The following is a 21,479-nucleotide window of genomic DNA, read 5'->3' as shown; positions in this document are numbered from 1 at the left end:
TAACATTGGTAAATTCGTCATTTTGAGAAGAGCTGTCATTTGACTGTTTTGAATACACCACCATGCCACTGAAAAACGAAAGCGAACAGATGGCAACTCGAAATAAAATTATTTATTTAGCAATGCTAGCAGATACCTTTGAACTCAAATATGTCCCACATGCAATACTATCTTTTATTCTTCAGACAAGAAAAAAATTCCAAATTGAAAACAGCAATACCATATAACAGTTAAATGAGAAAGGTTAGCATAAAAATTACCAGAGCAGTAGAATATATGCCGCTCTTATCATACACGAACAAACACCATACAGAGTAATACCACAAATCGAGACACTCGTATGCGAAAGAGAATTAGCACCCGGTAAATGGAACAGACACCAGCACTGAATGCGGAGAAAGGTAGAGAGAGAGAGAGAGAGAGGTGCATGTTTCAAAATTCTAACAACATTATGGTTAGAGAATTTCTCATTCCTCTTTCAGGTTCCAATAGAATGTGTGTAACGTCCAATACAATGTGTGTAACGTATGAGGAGCACAATTTGAAAAATATTTCAAAATTTTAAAACTGGCTTAGAGCGATTACAGACTAAGGTACATCCGACAACAGTGACACTCCGAAAAACTTTCATCCAATCCCAAACTATAGAAGTGACCAGGATTCGCGCACAAATTGACCGAAAAAAGCGCAGACGTACTAAGAACCGAAGATGGCATTCATACCTTTCCTATATCCATACCCAAACAAATTGGCTGCAGAAAACAATCGGATATGTAAAGGCATAAGTCAGGAAAACCATATCACTAAATAAATCACAGGGCACACCTCTTTTAATCAATTTTATTTCACGTTTGAATACAGAATAACTTGCACAGATGAGGTACATAAACCTCAAGGTACTTAAACCAGCCATATCATAATTTAAGCCCAAATATTCACTGGCGAAATTATCGACAACGCTCACATAAATGATGAGGTAACTCAATAAAAAACAACCTCCGCCACTTAAAAAATGACGCAGTGCCTTGGACTGAGATCTCAATTGGTGTTCCGACGGATTTAGTACATCGAAGAAGAAATAATGATTTGGGTGTAGCTGTCAAATGTGTGTCAGCATTGCGAATATAATAAAATTTATGGTGAAATATGATAAACGAGAACAATAGGACATTCATAAATTCGTCTACCGACAAGGTAATTGCACCGCCGTAAACAAAAAAGAGAAGTGTCGCACGTCAAGTGCCTTGTAATAAAGACACGATGGAAAATGTCAATTCTGCACTCGGGAAGAGAATCACCGATCAACACACAAAATGATAACCTCGTGATGACTATTGTACTTGCTGGAATAAATAATATATATCTGAAAATACTATCTAACCTTCAATTTCCAATCATTGGATGGATGGTCTTTATATGCCTGGCTATGTTCGACGCACGAGCACTACGCGCAGGGCAAAAAGGACATGCGAACGACGCCTCTTTGCCGCACTCCAACCTCATGTGACGCATTAGATTCGACTTCTGGGTATAAGAACGTCCACATAAATCGCAAAGCCAATAACCGTCGGACGGTCGTTTGAGAGATCCCCTTAACACCTTGGCGTAAATATGACTAGACTCTTTAAAATCTGAAGCAATACAATCCATTCCTACGATGAACTCTCGCGGTGGAGGCAAATCTATACCTAAATTATGGGATGAGAGCTGCTGAACATTGCAACGAGAGGCAACTTCGAACTTAAATTTAGCTTCAGACACATTCAACTCGGAGGAGAAACTCTCTTCGCTTTGCCTGATCAGCGGTGGAGGCAGGTCTGCAAAGGCAAAAAGAGGAAATGAAGATAATAAACGAAACTGAACTTGAGAATTATTCCAAATTTACAAAGCCACATAATAACGAACAAACTGGCATGCGTTGAATCCAGCCTGTTGAGCCCGAAACAATGATAAATCTTATCTCAACGGAGAGTGACATTGTAGCTTAAGGAACTTAAAAAAGGGACAAAGCTTTTTCCATAACTTTTCGAGCCCATTCAAGAATTTTTACAGATTACACATTACGTAGACAACATCCATTGAATTCGACGAGCTGTTGTAATTCACGCAATTAAAATCTCCTGCCTGAAGTGCACATGAAACTCAAACGAACTAGAGTGACGATCTGAAGACTATTGTTAAGGCAGGGAGAGCTCTGCGCCTAGCTATGCTCAAAGCAATGGAAATGTAACCGGTTATGTTTCCACAGGGGACCCGTGATCGCAGTTCTTGCAGCGGAGAAAATCCTTCCGAAACTAATTTTCCTACTCGCATATAACTGTGGTGGGGATTTGTGAGCTACGGAGGATCGGGGTATTAACTGACACCACCCAACCTGTTAGTTTTCACTGAGAGGGTTCCTGAAAAGTGTGAAATCGAGGGAGTGAATGAAGAACGTTCCACTAAGAACCACTGACATGATCCAAGAAGACAAATTCAACGATTCATCGTGTCCCCAACCTGCATATTAGCCAGAGCCACGAAGGGATCCACGTCAGGGTGTCTGGTTCGCATGTGAACTCGTAGGTTGGACAGGTGTTTTGTGCGCTTGTGGCACTGGGGACACTGAAACTGAGGTTCCTTCCCACATTCAAGTCTCACATGCCTCGTAAGGTTCGAGACCCAGGCGTAAGCTTTCCCACAGGCGTCGCAAACGTAACGTCCCTGGACCCTCTGGGTGTGTCCAGTGCCGTGGCCCTCAGTTCCCAACCCATCGGCCGCGTACCACCCACCATCGCTGCCGCCACCACTAGCCAGCCAATCCCCCACTCCCCCCAAGGTCTCCCCCTCATATTGCACCGACTCTCCACACCTTACATCGCGGCAACCACTTCGGGACAGACCGACGCGGGTCCGGCCTGGAAAAAGACACAGAACAGCAAACCGTTACCAATTACACCGTTCTGCTGTTCTGTAAATAAGCTCACGGCTAGTGCTATGCGATACAACTGCGAAGGGAAAATTGGCTAAAACCACAAGAGGCTAAGCAAAAAAGTATACTATGGGTCCACGCGAATAACGGTTAACCACTGCGTTACCAACTCTATCGCGCTACGAACTAGGTGTGGCCTTGTGGGGAGTAAAATGATGTATTGAAAAACAGTAAAAGAAAACATTCAATTTTAAGGAATTTATTGCAGCAAATTGGTTTACAATAGATGAAATCACATGAGGAGGTACCAAGAGGTTCTCTCTGATTCAACAATGTTTAAGAAGTTGAACAATTCAGCCAGGTGTAACTTCCAAGCGAAGTGGAAATAACATTAGTTAACAAATAATAAGAACTATTTGAGTAGGCAAGGAGGTAGGCATCAGAAAAATTAACAGGAACAATCAATCTTACACCCAAACCTACAATTGCATGGATTACAGAGCAATTAATTAAAAAGGCAAATCATTGGGCGTTCACCGCCACGTGTATTTCGCCATGTGCAAATAAAACAGCGATTGAGAAGACTAGAAAATTACGGTAAGCAAGCGCAAGATTTTCCAATAGGATTCATCAAAAACAACCTCTAAGCAGTGAATTAGAAGGAAAGTTGAAACAGAACACACCAGGCAGAACGGCAAATACTAACGCCCTATAAAATTTCACTATTAACACAACTATTTAAACCACTGTTTAACAGCGCCTGATCTTTTTTCAATATAACATCTTTAGAAACGACGATCATAACCGCAAACCTACACGAACCAATCGAAATTAGAATGAACGACTATTGATCTCAAAAAGAAGTTAATTCACAAGAAACTTCGTGACAACAATTCCATAAAGCCTGACTGGCTTGCATCAATCCTTAAAAATCGCGAGGAGAAAAAGTGACTGTCTTTATTATAACAACAAACCCAGGGAAGACTTCTCCCCTCCCCAAATATTATTCATTAATAAAAACGGTGCAGCAAAGCACTTTAATTGTGCAGGTCAACAACTGTGAGGAATGGAGGACGACGAAGAAGGGGGAGAACCCAATTCTCCCTCCTGCTTCTCCACATCTAACAAAGCCGACATCGCAGCTCCCGCCGCGGCTGCCTCAGAACGGTGAATGAGGGCGTGCTGACGGAAGGTGTCCGGCCTGGAGATTCGCTTCAAACAGATGGGGCATTCGAATCGACGTCCAGCGCCCCCGCACTCGTACCTCAGGTGTCGGTTGAGGGTGGAACGGGTCTTGTACGGACGGCCGCATCGGGGGCACGGGTGCAGGCGTGAGGACGGCGACGAAGGATCACCCCCGGCGTCCCTCTCGGCGACGCCGGAGGAAGGCCCGGGGATTACAGGGGATAGAGTCATGGACGGGGGCAAGGCGGGGACACCAGGACGGATGGGTAGGTGCGGGGCCGAAGTCAGGGGGGGCAGAGGATACGGGGGGATGGACTGCGGGTGTGGAGAGAGGCAGGTTCTTGAGGATCGGTAGGCACCGCGGCTGTACGAGGATAAAGTCGGAACGGCTGCTAATGGGGAAGGTGGCGAAGGGGAGGACCTCCCCACTTGAGTGGTCCAATCCAGGTACACTGTGGTCGTCTCCGCCGCTCCGCCTGCAAAGAGGCCAGAGAGGGGGCAACTCTGAATAAAAGTGACTGCAAGAAAGGCTCTCTTATGAGGCTCTTTCATTATGACACACTGGATTGAACCACTCGGCACGATTTAAAATACGCGGACTAATCCGTTTACGTCGGCAATATTAAACGAAGGAAATTATATACAGACGGAGAGGGGTTCTACATTCGCCAACGAATAACAAAAGTGATTATATCCAACAGCACCCTTCGGCTAAAATTTTTAGAGAAATAGGGTCAACTGAGTCAAATAGAACGGTTATTGTTCTGGTTCATTAAGTGTTATCAGGATTAAGAAACAATTGGGTTCCATAGGAGAGCACGAGGCAAGACAAGGAACGACTAACCAGAGCCAGGCCATTATATGCTTTCTACAATATCCCTTCGCCATGGACGAAGTGTATTTTGGCTGGCCATGCCTCACCATAACATGCGACGGCAAATACCAAAGCCGGTCACGTGATTAATTCCGATCGTAAATGCTACCAATAAATTTATCTTTATCCTGAGTACAGTAAAGACGATATTTACATTCCGTCACCATCCCTAATCACCGCCAAGGAAAGAACAGAAAAAAGGAGGGCAAGAACAATATTTCACCCGTGAAGATCTAACAGTGATCAAAAACAGCAGCCACAATTCCAAGGAAAATCACTGTTCTCAATGAGGATCTCACTGAAGTAATACACCTATTCCAGAGCAGCTTATCGTTTATACCGCCGAGCACAAAGGCAACATGATGATCGAGGCAGTACGCCGTAGTGATTGGACGACGAAGCGAGTGCCTGACGCCATGTTGACGCGCACTTTTACCAGCATGCCAAACAGGGGAGCCACCCAATCTTTTGACAATAGCCTCATCGTTTTTATCATAGGTCATAAGGACGACACACATGGAGATGTCAATGAGCGATGAGGGCAGCGGAGGCGGCGCAGGTGGCTGGTACGATGGAACACACTCAAGTTCATAAATACCAACTCCTGTGGAATATTATCTTATTACAGCTTTACCGATATGATCCCTATCTATTATATTTTCCAATATAGCGCAATAGAGACGAATCCAATGACAATGAAAAAGTATACCAAAATGCAAAGGCCATATCTTGGCACCTGTATAGACTTCAAAACAACAGAAAATATCACCAAGATGGGTCAAGACAGGAGAATGCTCTTTATCTATAGTACCTCTTAGATCATAGAGTGGCCCTATTTCGTACATCCCAAGAATCATCTTGCTAACGATTTATGCCGCCGCAGTTCTAAATAACCAACATGACACTCAACAGAGGACACAAAAAGGTGGGAATAATACAATCAAGGAGGGAATTTGTCATATTTTACTCAATGATACATCACAAATAGGTTTTTGATAAACATTTATTATCGTTGTCAACAACAAGAGCAATAATAATGTTAATAACAAGACATCCAAAACAGTACCCTTGACGGGGACAGAGGAACACAGAAAACATGGAGATGAAATTTTATCACACTTATTGGTAAAGATTATCAACCACATCAGCCCTCAGGTCCATTTTATTCAACATAATAATGACACGGAAATGGTTAAGGGCTAACTTTATTAGTATTAAAAGAGTAATCAGCCCAAGTAATAAATATAAATACCCTGCACAATAACCTACCTACGATGAATAGAATAAGATTGATAAAACCTTAAGATATCCGAAAAGGAAAAAATATTCAATAGTATGATGACAATATAAATACATATATACATATCACATTAATCCAATAATGTAATATAAAGAAAAAATAATGATACTTCCACCTACACTCTTTTAAGATTGAGCGTTTTTAACCAGTAAGGCTTCTCATCAAATGGTTCCATTTATACCAATGTAATCACAACCCAATTATAGAGTGAAAATACAAACATGAATACCCGATTAGTCTGAGCTTTTCATAACAATATCCTAAACATTTATAAAATCACAGTAAGTCGCCTTTGGCTTAAACATAGCACAGCTAGTAAAAGTTAAAAATCGGGGAAAAATAATTCGTTTCTCAATTGGCAACTTCACTTCCTGCAGCATGTCAGGAATTGACTCGATCCATAGGATGCTCAACATCTGGGAAAGCCCATACTCTCTCATCAGTTTGGTTGAAGCGCATCACTCAAAATCTCTGACAGAAAGACCCTGCATAGGGACAGGTAACATCTACTGGCAAAAATGGATCTGCACGCTGTATTATAGCTTTAAAAATATATAGGATCAAAAAACACACCCTTACCCCAATCAACATCAAAACTCAGGGCAACGGTTATATTGACCTATAATATATATAAAGTTTAGGTTTTAACATGACTAGTTTTAAGGGCAAACAGGTCGCAATATTTATAACAAGGAGATCAAAACGATCGCAAATTTAAAACACGTACTCCATCTCCCATTTTCTTAAAATGCTTTCAAATGACGAGGGAGAGAAAAATTCACGATATTGCCAAGGATAACGCCAGTATTGGATTAAAAAATTGAGGCAAGAAGGGCAACCTTTTATACTATGTACACAGTTCGCCTCGGAGAGAAAAATGAGCAATAAGAGGAAGATTTTCTTACGATATAACCATTTTGTTTAAAAGAGAGGACTTGCATATATTTCCTTCAAAAATTCCTTCATGTGTCTTTCTCTCTAGAGAAGGGGACAACAAGAGTGGAGCGGAGTGAAGCGACGACGCCCTACTTCCCGGAGAACAAGGATCCGACTACTTCTGCGGGGAGCTCGACGACCGCCGACGCGGCCTCCTCCACTGCCCGCGAGGCCGCAGAGGTCGGGGAGGGAACGAGGTGGTGGCGATGGTGTTGGTGGTGATGGTGACCGGCCTTGCGCTGGTGCGCGCGCAACACGTCTCGACGAGAGAAGCGGCGCAGACAGACTGGGCACGCGAACTGCTTCGCGACGCCGCACTCGTAGCGAAGGTGACGCTCCAGAGTGTAGCTGACTGAGTACCTTCGGTCGCACCGTGGACACGCGTAAGACTTGGAGGTGGGCGAGGTGGAGGACGAGGTGTTGGTGGTGGCCGAAGAGGTGTTAGAGGGTGAATGAGAGGAAACGTAGGAGGCGGAGAGGGGCGGGAAGAGTCCGGGATGGCCAGTCAGGTGACGGTGTGGGGGGTGGTGGTGGTGATGGTGGTGGTGCGGGGAGAACAGGTGGTGCGGGAGGGGCGCGGCGGGTGCCTCTTCCTCCTCATCGGGCGGGAGAAGGGCCACGACCACCCTCCTCCTAACTTGCTTCCCGCCGGGTGTTGGACGCTGGGATGCCAGGGGATGATGAGGAGGGTGCCGAGGGGACACCGCCCAAGTAGGAGAGGAAGGGTGCGTGCTGTGGTGCAAGGAAGAGGCAGTTGGGGAGGAGGGAGGGAGTGGGGAATGGGACGCCACGACGGTGGAGGAGTAGGGGACTAGCGAGGACGTGGAGGAGGGAGGCGGGGAGGGCGCGAGGGCGGTCCGCGGGAACGGAAACGGACTCCACTGCTCCTCTGGAACAACAAGAAGCAGGAAAAAGGGAGAGAGGAGGATCGTTACAAACTAGTCCACGCCTGCCTATTTTAATATTCTGCGACCTTAAGTCTTAAAAAATTGTTAAAAAACAATGAAAATTGGAGATAGAGAGAGAAAAAAAAGATAGCATTTATCATAATCTACATTCCCAAATGGTTTCTTGGAGGGATGGAAGGGATGAGGTCCACTCGTGAAGCTCTCATTGATGTGAATTAATTCCCTCTGGATGCCTCTCGACTACACAAAAACCCGTATTTTAGCACCAAAATGAATCGATGTCTCTCTCTCTCTACTATATTTTTGATTAAGTTTTCGGCAATCAGTTCCCTCTCCGCTATACTGGCACGCAAGCAAAACCGCTCTACATCATTCCGGCACTCCTATTTAAAAAGACATAAAAATGAAGGCCCCCCTCCTCTATTGTTCACCTTCCACGGACAATTTCCAAGTAGTATGGACCCCTAAAAAAACGGTATACCAAACAAGAAAAAAGTATTTGTTAGGTCAGCGACATTGGTCTAGGGGTTTAAAAATAAAAAATACTCTTCAAAAGAGATTTCCGGTTCGGTCACCCCTGTGCCTATTGCGCAAGCAGGGGTTGTCATGACGGAAGGTCGAGGGGAAGAATACGCGACACCCCTTAAAAAAAGTCACAACATTCGCCTCGTGGGAAATGCGTCTAATCGGACCGACAAGCGAAATATATCCTGTCCCACCAAACAATCCACGAACCGGGAAGCGTGGACTCACTGAATGGTGTGCGTAGGGGGACGAGGAGGCGGCAAAGGGTGCCTCCTATATGGTAGTGGAGCAGGAGGGCCGAAGTGACCGGCCTTCTTTTGGTGCGCGCTCAACACATAACGACGCCTGAACGTCTTGGGACAGGCAGGGCACGCGAATTGCTTTGCAACGCCACATTCGTAGCGGAGGTGCCGCTCCAGTGTATAGTTAACCGAATACTGGCGTGCGCATCGCGGACACGACAATTTACCACCGGAAGCACCACTGGCACCGACAAACCCGCGCCCGATGGTGCCGCCTACTCCATCGTCCACGACCACCATTATATCACCGTCTTCGTCCTTAACTCCCACGCGTCTCCGGCCTACCATCGGCCTACGAACACATGCGACAACACTACTGCCACCTCCTCCGCCCCCCTCATCCTCCACTGAGAGAAAGCTTTGCAACTCTTCCTCCTCCTCCGTCTCCTCCCCCACCGGATAGGAGAGCGTGCAGGGTGGCTGCGGGAACGGATACCCACTACTCCACGGCTCTGCAACAACACAACAAGGAGAGGGAAGAGTGCGTTAGGACCTCCAATGGACGAGTCCACGACACAACGGTCACTGGGGATTTCAAATGGGGGAAGCGACCTACCTACTTAGCCAGAATAAATGACATCCACCCACAAGAACCGAGATCACGCGCCAAAAAAGGGTATATAACATTATATATTCATAAAAAAAGAATAAGGCTCGTACACAAGTACGTCATCTTAAACTGCGATAGGCATGTGCACTTTGAAACTTTATTGCCTTGGCATTCCACAAATATGAATTGATACTTAAAGTCAGTTGGTACTTTCAACAATGACTACGTATCTTCAATGACTGAGAACTGAATACCGAATAATAAGTATCAAGGCAATATGTGAATGAGTAATAATTAGATTGTAATGTACGAAAAGTGTTTCTTAACAAAATTTCTCAAAAAGAAATACATGGATATATAGTTATATATAATCCATATTTAAGTACTTGTGAACGAGCCTCTACGCTTTGTAAAACACCAACGATCACACCAAAATTATTTTGATGGTATTGTAACGAATAAGAGGTTAAGTAATGAAAGAGAAAAAAACACACAAGGCAACATATTAAAAGTTGATAAGATTTAAAATGGGAAGAACACTGAAAGGGTTTAGTAGAAATCACATGTCATAAAACAACGACAAACTTAACGTCAAGAGCCCAAAACCTAAAGTGCATACATTGTACAGTAATGCCGAGACAAGTAGGGTGAGGACAGAACAATAATAAGATTCAAGCGCGAACTTCTTATTTAACTGGAAACTTACCAGCAAGTAAAAATACACTAATGGGAGCAGCGATCGAAATGCTTACTTCCTCAAGGTGTATTAATTGATCTTACTCAGCTACCCAAAAAAGCTCAACAATACCACAAGGTCGAATCGCTAAGCACGGGACATCGAACTGCTAACTCTTCACCACATCTCCTATCAAAGCTGTTGAAAACCTCGACACCATTAAAAATTATCAATTCGTTATTTTAATTTAGATGGTTCAAATTAAAACTGATTCTCCTATTTCGTTGATATCTATTCCACTATGAGTCACTCTAAGAAGCACTGAAAAACGTCAGCAAATAGTCACTTGTCATAAAGGATTCAACCTCGTGAGGACTCAAGATACGTCCCGAACGGGTTGCGGTCATAGACGTCAGCCCGGTAGATAGCTCTAAACAGGCAGCGTTCCGTACCTCCGACAGGCGGAGTCGAGGCAAATAATTTTACAGCAGTATTGATTTTGGTATTACATGATCTATCACCAACAGAATGTAGTAGTGAATAGTATAGCAGCAGTGGTAGTGTGACAAGTTTTAGTAAAAAGTAGTAGAAGCAGTAGGCATAAAAGATCGATTTTTTCCTGGTTCCCTGTTTCCTTGAAGCAACATGCTTACAAAATAGCTCAAAGAAGGTCAACCAACACAAGAGTATACATAAATAGAGAAAAATCTACCCTACAATACATTCTACAGACAACTGCAAATTACTACACTACGTTTCTCTCAAGTATGGCGCATTTTCTAAATTAGCCAGTGTCTCTACCAAAGAGTATAGTGACGGCCCATTCCAATTGCAATATTTAAGCAATCCAACAAAGGATGGGAAATTTTTTGGCTAGGTTAAGAAAATACGCCATGCACTGGACAGCTTACATCAAATTTACGTTTAAACACAGCAGGGCACTGGGTGCATATATTATACAAACACTTCTACCAAATAACAACATTCGGTCTTGCCAAAGATAATGAAAATGATGTAATCATGGAATAACATGATACTAGGAAAAATTTTGAGATCCAATTCTCCCAATTAAGCCATGACGCGCGTCCGTCGGATCCTTCGCTCTCTCTCTCTCAGTCTCTCTCACCTTTTATCCGAATAATCCCAATCCTTTTCCAACTCCTCCTCTCCCTATTATCTTCGCTACAAAAAAACATTACCTACATAAAATGCACACAAGAGGTGTCTTGCGAAACAGAAAATCGAAGAACGCATAGCGGAATTAAAAAAAATAAAGGGAGGCAACCGCACGAGTTAATTTAGACGACGATTGGGGACGGATAGAGGGCGGGCCGGCAACGGGGGAGGGTTAAGGGTGCGAGGATGATGCGCGGACAAACCTAGAAGAAGAGTAAGCAGGGGGCATCGGAAGAACGCCTAAATGAGCGAAGGGGGAGGTGGCCATCCCCTCACAAAGGAGGGAGTTAGGCAGAGGGCAAGAACAAGGCAAAGAGGGTGGGGGAGGGATGAAATGCCATGAAGCTCAAAAAAGAACGGCAGATGCGGGACAAAGAATGGCCACAAACGAAAAAAAAGGAGAGCGAATAGATGGGATCTGAAAAGCAATGAGGACGAAAAAAATGAAAAGGGGGGAAAATGAGGACATTTGGGAAGGAGGCACATGAGAGACGTGGACAAGGAAAGAAAGGAGAGGCGAGGGCAAGACTAGAGGAAGGCCTACGTGCATGAGGAGGCACAACTAAAGTGGAGCGGAGGGGAAGGAAGAAGGGACAGAGGCGGGAGGAAGTCGAGGACGAAGGGGAGGAGATAAAAGAGGGCATGGGGAGGGAGGTAAAGGGCGGGCAGATGCGTTGGGAGGACGAACAGAGGCCACGTGAAGGAGGTCGAACGACGGAGGGGGGGAGAGGGAGGCTTTGAGATATAACGGAAAAACGAAACAAACGGGGGAAGCCAATGGTGAGGTTCGTCTGAACAAATCATATCGATATAGAGGACGGCGTACTTCTGGCCAAAGAACGACCTCTCCATAAATAAACTTTTGGATTTAGGATGATAAATTAAATGAGATTTGATTAGCCATAATTCACGAATTTGACACCCTACTGAAAGCCGCTCGAAAAGAACGAGTGGCACAATCATGATCCACTAATTTACAAAATGAGTTTACAAACGACTCTATTTCAACCATTCTAGCATTATAATGCATGCCTCCACAAAAGTAGTGATTATAGCCTAACTCCTAACGCGCTGACGTAATTCACTGGCATTACCATAATCATTGAATTACCAGCAAATAAAACACAATCAATATGTATCCCACATTGTGGAGGGTATAACGAGTTATTAGGAATACGGTAATATATATATATATATATATATATATATATATATATATATATATATATATATATATATATATATTACGGTTTTGAACTACAACGACGGTTAAAAGGAAAATGAAGATATTTATCATAGATAGCACTTGATTCAAATAGCAAATCCGCATAAAACTGAACTTGATCCTGAACGGATGCAGATACCCCATTCGTTTACTATTGGTCTTAATTTATATGCGAGGGGTAACTTTTAATACACATTCATTGGGGCTATCCGATGGTGCTTAGCCATGAATCCCCGGGAGTTAGATACAAATGAATGTGAAATTTAAAAAACCTTACAAAAAAATTGCACCTAATAACTTCATCAAGAAAAATTATCTCAATTCACGTCTATGTTTAATATTATACTTGTCCAAAAACGTTCATATTATCTGGGTCGGCCAACATCCACTCCCAGGGTGAACTTTCTATCGCTCCTTATAAGCTAAACAGATTAATGTTCCATTTTTTGCCCTCCAAGTTACACTACGTGCCGACATGAATTCACAAAAATATATGAAACATTTACCAAAGGACTTGTATTAGTATGAATGAATTAGGTAATGAAGTATATCCGCTACCGAATTTTATTAGAAAAAGCGGCGGGATAAGCGCTGACGTTGGAATCGAATTCTCCCCTCTGCACTAATGCCGATCATCAACAAAACATTTCCTCAAACAGACGCCTCTTAATAATTCTGATTCTTGTCGCGTTTGTGATTTGTTATACATCGCCTAAGCATATCTTTTCCTCGCTAGAGTAAGCTTCGACGTTTGGGATCTTCTGGATGATATCGATACGTTTTAACTGCACGCTAACATCGGGACCACTTAAAAAGCAGGTGAGGGAGAGGGGGGCTGTAGACGGCAAAAGATACCGGGTGCACGAGGGGAGAAGGCTGAGTGATGGGGACAGTCAAGGGGAGGGAGTTTGATTTGAGAGGGGGCGTTAAAAACCGTACAAAGACAGGACGGATGGCAGGAGATAGGGAGAGGGGAAGAATAGTTGGGGAGGTAGAGACGCGGGGTGGGGTTGGAATCATGGTCGAGAATACGAAGGGGAGAGATCCTCGCGAATGCGGGGGAAGGGCTGAAGCGGGGACTGCGAAGTAGGAATGACACGGCAGAGAGAAATAGGGGATGGAAGGAGTAAGGGAGAACCGAGAAGGGGAGTAACGAGAGACAGAGAGGGGTCGGAGGAGACCAGGCGGGGGGTTAGGCCGTAAGAGACGGGGGGAAAGGCAAGGGGGCAAGGGAATGAATAGAGTTCTAGGGTGGGGGAAAAACGAGGGTGGCTGGGTGGGAAGGGAGGAGGGTCAGGATAGAATGGAAATAAGTGCACGGAGGGGAAGGATTCGGGGAGAAAAGAATATACGGAAGGGAGTGGGATCGGTTTGGGGCGGTGAAGGAAGTAGGCGGCATGTTGAGGAGAGTGACGGCGGTGAGCCGTAGGTGAAGGGAAATTCAGGACGCGGGAGCAGAAGGGAAGAGAAAGGAGGGAAAGGCACGCCGCATGAAACGGTGGAGGGAGGTCGGTGGGGATGGACGGAAATGGGAAGGGAGAATAGGCCAGGGGAAGAGGAGACCTAGTGGGCAAAACAGTCGACGTAGTCGCTGATAAAGACAAAAAAATCAGCAAAAGGCTATTACAAAACGCGAGCGCACGATGCTTCTCTTCACATATGATGCGCAACAATAAATGATGACTCCTTCCAGAACTTTCTTTATTCCTCCTATTCTATACTCCTCATATCTTTTGCATTTACGAAGCACCCAATTTTGAATTTACGAAGAAAAACCTATGCCTGGGAATTACCGCGATATTCTTGTGCGTGGTCAAGAGTCACGCTCGTACGAGTAGCAACTAAAACACGATTGTTAGGCACCGAAGTAGACAAACAACGATTATAGGCCACTCATAGACAATACGATAGGCAATAGGATGTGGAGGAATTGCATAAATAATTAACGCAAGATGACGATGATGAATACCCTCGAATGGAAAACGCGATTGGCCGCTTTAACACTCACAACCTTTGATATTTTCTCCTCCCGAACACTCCAGCGTAAAAAGCATTTACGTACGCAAGCAAAAATTAGCGCGGCAGCGCAGCGTTGTTTTTGGACGAAAGGGGAGGGGAAAGAGAGATTCCTTTTAATCATATAATGTTATTTCACCACACGCCAGGCTGGGGAAAGATGGAGAGAGAGCGAGAAACCCGAGAGTAGAGAACATAGATACAAACATGGCCGCCGTTACGTCGTCTAGAGATATCGGGGACCCGTCAGGGAGGAGGACAGAGAAGTATGGGGGAGAAGAGATTGCAGCGACCGGGAGAGTGAGAGAATGATAATGGTGGATGGATTATAGTGGAGGAGCCGGCTGGAGGAAGAGAGGGGACACAAGGGGGCATAAAAGGGGTTTTGGAAGAGAGAGGAGGATGGGGCAGAGGGGAGATAGGCCAGCCAGCCTCCCTCCTCCAGCGGTTATTGATTCTCCACCGCTTTTATCGATTCCCTCTCTCTCTCCCTTCCCGGCCCCAAGCTAGTGTAGCACACAGGCGGGCGGGAACAGCCCGTCCGCCGCCGAGCCGGCTGACGGGGGCGCAGTGGAAGTGAGGGAGGGGGAAAAGAGAGAGAGAAACAGAGGAAGGGGAAGAGGCGCGGCTGGCGGGCCACCTCCCCAATTCTTACCCCTGCCCTCCCTCTCCCATTTCCCCGGCAGATCCCCGCGCTTGCCAAACCACCATGTCTGCCGTGGGCCCAAGCACCCCCACCGATCGGGAGTGTAGAATGAAAGAGGAAAACGCGGAATCCCCCCCACAAATACGCGCGCGGACTCTGAAAGGCCTCGCCGACTCGAACAACAAACCGCGACATCAGTTATTGCATTGGCCTGGGTATGTGCTGACACCTTGTAAAACGCCCAACAGCTAAAAAAGCCGGCATACACCACCCTTATAACTACTGTTTGAACTCGCTCTGTAGACGGTAAGGACAAGAGGAAAAATATAGTTCCTACAACAGGGAAGTCGGGGCGCCATGTTTATGTGCACATTCAATCGAAGAAAATTTGACAAATTCACCCGAGGCCCACATTTGCTATAAAAACGAAGGAACCCAGGGCAGGCTCCTCCGTAAGTCGGGCGAGGAAAAAGGGTGGGAGACAAACTACCCAAATAATTTTCTAGCAATGAAATCAAACGCAGCACGATACATATCTTTTGAACGACGAAAAAGAAAGAAATCAGCAAACTCTGCGAAAATATTACTCCTTGCGAAGAGAATACAAATCGATGTGTACACACAAAAATAGCCAAGACGAAATATTAAAAAGCTGGCTTATAACCACGGAAGAAGAGGAGAGATGATGAGAGTGAGAGAAAGAGAGACTGTGCTTCATTTCTACAACTAGTACATACATCGCAATGAGCTTGAGGGAGTAAATTAAAAAGAACCATACAGGGTAATGTGATAAGAGAGAAATCTAGCATTCTAGCGAGGAGAATAAGAATGGCAGGAACGAGTTAGACCTATGCTAACGTGGCCTACATTCTCTCCTTGGGAGTCACTGACTTCCTGGTAATATCCTGTCCCACGAGAGCGAGCCGGAGAGAGAGAAAGACGTGGGCTTGAAGAAGAGCGAGAAAAAAATCTGGGGAAGAGAGCGTGCGAGGAGATTGAGGGGGATGGGTGGTCGTAAGAGGGTGGGAGACAAGAAGGGTAGGGGACAGCGAGTGAGGTAGTGCATGGAGCAGCAGCGGGATGGGATCGGGAAGGATGAGAAAAAAAGAAAAAAGAGGGAGGACGATTGGACTTGGAAGGGCTCCACACTTGGAACACCTTATACGTACTCTGTTGACATAGTTTAGTGGGAATGGGGGGCGGGAAGGATTGCCGACCAAGCAAGATACATTTTTTAAGTACACATTTAAAGAGAAAACTCTCAATATCTACGATAAGGTTTGCAAGAGATGAACAGGAAGCACACGATACTCGCCGCGAAAACACACATCCGAAAATGTTAGCCGCTACAGAAAATCGATTTGATTAATAATAAATGGAAACTGTGGGAGTGGCGGAGGTATGCTTTTTACAGGGAGAAACGAATAAAATAAAATTACTTTGCCTTAAATTAGAACGATAAAACTTCTTGTTAACTGCTAGCAAGGATGACGCTAAAGGATTTCGAGAGAGGCTGCGACCACTTGCTAGCGAATGCGATTGGGTGGGGCGGGCGCGTGGGAGGGGAGATTAAGGGTGTGGGGTAGTGGTGGGGCCAGAGAAAACAAGTGGTCGTTTGTTGACAGCTTCGAACCCCGCCTTGAGTTCAGAAAAACAAGACGCTAGTGGATAGCTATTAGCTTCTTCCTCCTCCAGCCACCACCTCCCATTACACGAGCCAGCGTTATCGATTCGCGGTCCCATAGTAGCGGAGGCGAGAGAGAGAGAGCGAACGTACGAGTGTGAGACAGGGATTAAAGAGGTATGGCGAGGTGAAGGGAGCGAATTCGCGAAAAGCAAACTGATCGGCCGTAATTACCAGCACATCAATTCAGTGAAAACAAAACTACGAGTGGTGAATGCAATGGGCGCGTTCTGGTTCTGCATCGCACGGGGTCCCGATGCTTTACTTCCGAAGTGAAATTAAATGAGTCACGGCGAGAGAAGCGATGATACAGCCAGAAAATGAGAGATTCGTGATTAAAAAATACAGTGCAATGACCAATCTGTTTGAGGATATGTTATAAGTATCATGCGATACTAACTAAACTGACATAATATTTGTTACAAAGTCAAAGAATAACTAAAGTTGCAATGGTTGAAGTATTGAGACTCGCGATCATGAGATAAAACTCATGATACAAACCTTAAAATGGATATGAAATTTATTCTGGCAAAGAGATTGGTAATTGCGTGACACCTGTGACAAATTACGGCAAGGGGGAGAATGGATGATTGGAGGGAAAATGAAGATCATGAAATTGCTACAAATACCTACGTACGGCCGAATCAAAGAATCGGAACGGTGATTTAAATGACGACGCAGGTGGAATGAATGGGAGGGCATGATGAGGGGGGGTATAGGGGACCTCACAAGGGTGGATGGGAGGGCAACTTATCAATCGACGGCGTGAGACGACGATCTTGCAGGAGAGAGGAGGCGTACTGTGAAGGCGTCGTAGTCGGCGACCGGCATCGTCAGCGTCATTTTCCGGACGTGAGAGAGAGAGAGGGAGGGAGACGAGTTGATGTGAACACGAAAAAACAGGGCGTGCGGACGCCTGAGAGCTGAACATTTTAAACATGGGAGTGAAGGGGGTCACTTGCATAGCAACAATTAATTTGCCTTGAAATGGAGAAATCCCTTAGGTTGGGGATATTATTGTGAGGGGGGTGGGACATGGCGAGAAAAACAGCGGAAAAGAGGAGAAATATCGAGGTAGCTGAGAAGTTTTAACCCCTCTAATGATGACATGACTCAGTAATGTTGAAAAATAAACACGACACGGATGACAAACATCAAAAAAATAATGGGGAACAGGCAAAAATGCAGCTCAAAAATATATTCACATTGGCAGGGAGACTTGGAAAACGCAATATACACACCCGAAATCATTCACAGACAAAAAAAGTAATACTGTACCCTGCAGTGCTGTGCTGAACCATAGGACACTTGATGAGCATTTTAATAAAACACATCAATCATGTGTACGTATTATTTACTATGCAAACAGACAAATCAAGAAAAGAAATTTAGCAAAATTATTTAACCATTAAAGTTTTCTCGTTTGAGAGAAAAAATTCAGGCAATTACACTTGTTTACATTATAAGAAAAAGAAAGTTTCATTTTTAGGAGGAGAATGCTCTGACTATGACTTGCTCCATTTTCCATGGGTTTGTTCATGTGGTGAGGAGAGAGGAGAAATTTGTTACGACCTAAGGATCACGGTAAGAGAAAGGGAAGTAGTGGCAAGGGAGACCCAAGGAGGGATCAAGCAGGCAAGTGGGATGGGGAACCAGGGAGAGGGGAGGTAAAAGGCGAGAGGTGGCTGGGATAGGCTTGCAGAGAATATAGAGAATGCTACTTTCATTCCCTTTCACTTAGCTCTTACCCATAATTTCTCAAAGCAAATAAGTTGTAAAAAGGGGAATGCTTTTATGATTGGCCGAAAAATATAAATGAAAGATTGCTTGTAAATTTAGCAGACTAGAGTTACAAAAAAATTCCCCAGAAAACAATGAGTACTCGAGTGTCCAATGATATTTCTAAATTAAAAAAAAAATGACTAAAAGTCCAAATGATTGCTTCTCATGAATACAATTAAATTAGCTCATTCCCAAGAGATTTGTGAAGTACTGAAATTGAAAAGAGACAGTAAAAGTAACCATCATCCAAAAAATATTAAATAAACATTGCCTCAACAGGAAGGGTAGGGTATTACTGGAAAATGTACAAGGAACATATCTAAATTAAATGCTCAATGATGAAGTGTCCTTTGCTTCCCAAAAGTAGTATAATAAAAGAGATTTGAAAAAACTGGCAAGGGAGATTCTTACCTTGGCTCTCACGTTGAGCAGCAGTTTCCTGAGATGGAATGAAGATATCATCCCCTGACCGGTCAGGCATCATATGCCACGGTGCAAAGCCTAAAATTGGGGGCAAAAAGATGTCCAACTTTTTATATAAACCCCCAAATCAAAGGTTGCAGAATTGAATTGGATATTTTACTCAAATAAGCATTTATTTAAATGTTATTTCAGGGGAAAACATTCAATGGATGAAACAACATCATCAACATAAATAACCACACACATGAGACACGGCAGTAGGGGTGGGAGGATAATACAAAGCTTGATAAAAAATGCTGACCTTTGGAACGGATCATACAAGATGAACTTGAATAAACATTTATACAAAAAAGTCTGTCTCAGCAAAAAAATTTCTGCCACGTTAAACGGCATTTATTTAGTTTCAAGTACAACCAGCACGTTAAAATAAATAATCATGAAATTTAATTCTCATAACATCAGTTCAAACGAAAAGATAATTCAGCATTGACGTCACTTGCGAAGGGCAATGTTCATCTTCTTCAAGTAAAATTGCAAAGTGGATCTTTTGATTCCGAAATCTGCAGATGCCCTAGTGACACTAGTACCCTGCTTCAATACTGCTTCAAGAGCTCCCCGGACGACCTGAACAGAGTACTTGCGAAACATCACATCCTCAGAGAGTGACGCCAGCAGACCCTCAAATGCTCCATCTGACACAGCGTCTCGTGGGAGTTGCACGTTGGGTATCTCAGGAAAATTGGCATTATAGGTGTGATGGATGTGGGAAGGGGGGGCAAACCCTAGGGTACAGTCATCCGGGAGTTGTCGGTGGTGATGGTGCGGCTGGATCTGACGAGGAGGTGGAGGAGGAGGGTATGGATGGGAAGGTGGTATTGAGACTAATGGTGGCACTTCAAATGGGGCTGACAGATCATGTCGCTGAATGAACGAATACAGCTCCCCCAAGTGCCCTGGAAAGAGAAACCTACCTTCAGACGTGAGAAGACTTTCAAACCCTAAACAAAAAAATTGCCAAAAGATTCAGGTAGGTCTCTTTCCAGGGGGTACAAACAAACAACATTAACCCTGCCCGAAATGGAAGTACCTCATCTGCCGTGCCTCAGGTAAAACCAAACCTTAAAAGCTACGCAATAACCGAAAAATTGAAAAACTACGCAAGCTTTTTTTACACCCAGACTTACCAGATCCTTGCCCGGACACCTCGGCTCCGTGAGAGGGTCCTGCCTTCTGGTCTAGTCCATCATCTCTGCTGCCTTCCATGTCCATCACATCCTCATCCAGCGCAACAACATTGTCCATGCTGTCTTCATCTGCTTCGCCATCATCATCATCCTCTTCCCTGTATTCTGACTTTGGTTCCAATAAAGGAGTTTGTGAGTGTGATTGCAACGATGTCCCAGGCTCGGATTTAGTTTGCTTAGATGATGCGGGTCCCTGTGCTCCATCTTCTTGTCCTCCATCTAACTTGCTTCCAGAAACTCCTTCGTCATCCCCTCCATCTGCATCACCTGGTGTTGTCCTTGAACCTGAGTTTACGGGTGTGATGGTGGCGGGGATATTTGGCACCGAGAGAGTTGAGGCAGAGGAAGAGGCCTGCTCCGAGCCACCACCAACCTCTCCCTCGTGCGCCCCTCCGCCAACCACACCTTCCCCAGACCTACGCCGAATTCTTTTCCTCTTTCTGGACACGGGGGAAATGCTTCCTTCTCTGGGACCATGTTGAAGGGGACTATTTGTAGCATAATCACCAGCGCCCATGGACCTACTATCAAGTGATAGATTCCCGGAGAGCGCTGGAGCAAGTACAGGAGGAAGAGGGGGGGATAGCTGAGGCACTGATTTCCTGTCTGGCCTTCTGTCACCTCCATCAGCAAGGCCTTTTATTTTAAGGGACTCGGCAGTTTTAATTAAAGCAGAAAGTTGTTCCTGAGACACATTCACTTCCCCACGATACATATAGTCTATTAATGCTTTTAATTCTTGAAAAGTTACATCTTTTAATATAATTATGGGATGTTTTTCTAAGTGATGGCACAATAATTCCTGAAAAATAAATGCGCAATAAATGCTTGACTAAGGCTCATTTACAACGTCATAATACTGCCAATTCACAATGCTGATAATTTAATGCAAATATGTTTAAAAAAAATTCAAGTTCACTAAGTAGCTACAAGGATTTTGGTCAATGGAACTTATTATGGGTCTCACAGGTTAAACTTAACTACTATCTTTGCATCAAAAGTCTTCAATGGAATATTTCCTAAAATACTGTGAAATATTACAATTAGCGATTCACCTCCATTAACCAATTTCCTCACAGAACTTTCACTTCATTTTGCTCTACAGGGGGAAATAAT

General features: G+C 44.5%; 1 protein-coding gene across 13 annotated transcripts in view; it reads right to left on the bottom strand.

Moving 5' to 3' along the window:
- Positions 1-21,479, bottom strand: part of lola (longitudinals lacking) — a 104,239-nt gene that overhangs the window by 81,861 nt on the left and 899 nt on the right. For 8 of the 13 annotated variants that reach the window (XM_071593091.1, XM_071593087.1, XM_071593095.1 and 5 more), the window contains exons 3-4: positions 20,304-21,165; positions 19,108-19,197 (exon numbers count right to left, since the gene is read on the bottom strand). In XM_071593091.1, the coding sequence (XP_071449192.1) occupies positions 19,108-19,197; positions 20,304-21,165 (952 nt within the window). The other 5 variants (XM_071593093.1, XM_071593090.1, XM_071593085.1 and 2 more) reach the window with 5 other exon arrangements.

This window comes from Hetaerina americana, unplaced genomic scaffold (genome assembly GCF_022747635.1).
Source record: "Hetaerina americana unplaced genomic scaffold, ioHetAmer1.1.p SCAF_50, whole genome shotgun sequence".
In the NCBI taxonomy this organism is placed as follows: domain Eukaryota; kingdom Metazoa; phylum Arthropoda; class Insecta; order Odonata; family Calopterygidae; genus Hetaerina; species Hetaerina americana.
This window is presented reverse-complemented; position numbering and strand designations above follow the sequence as displayed.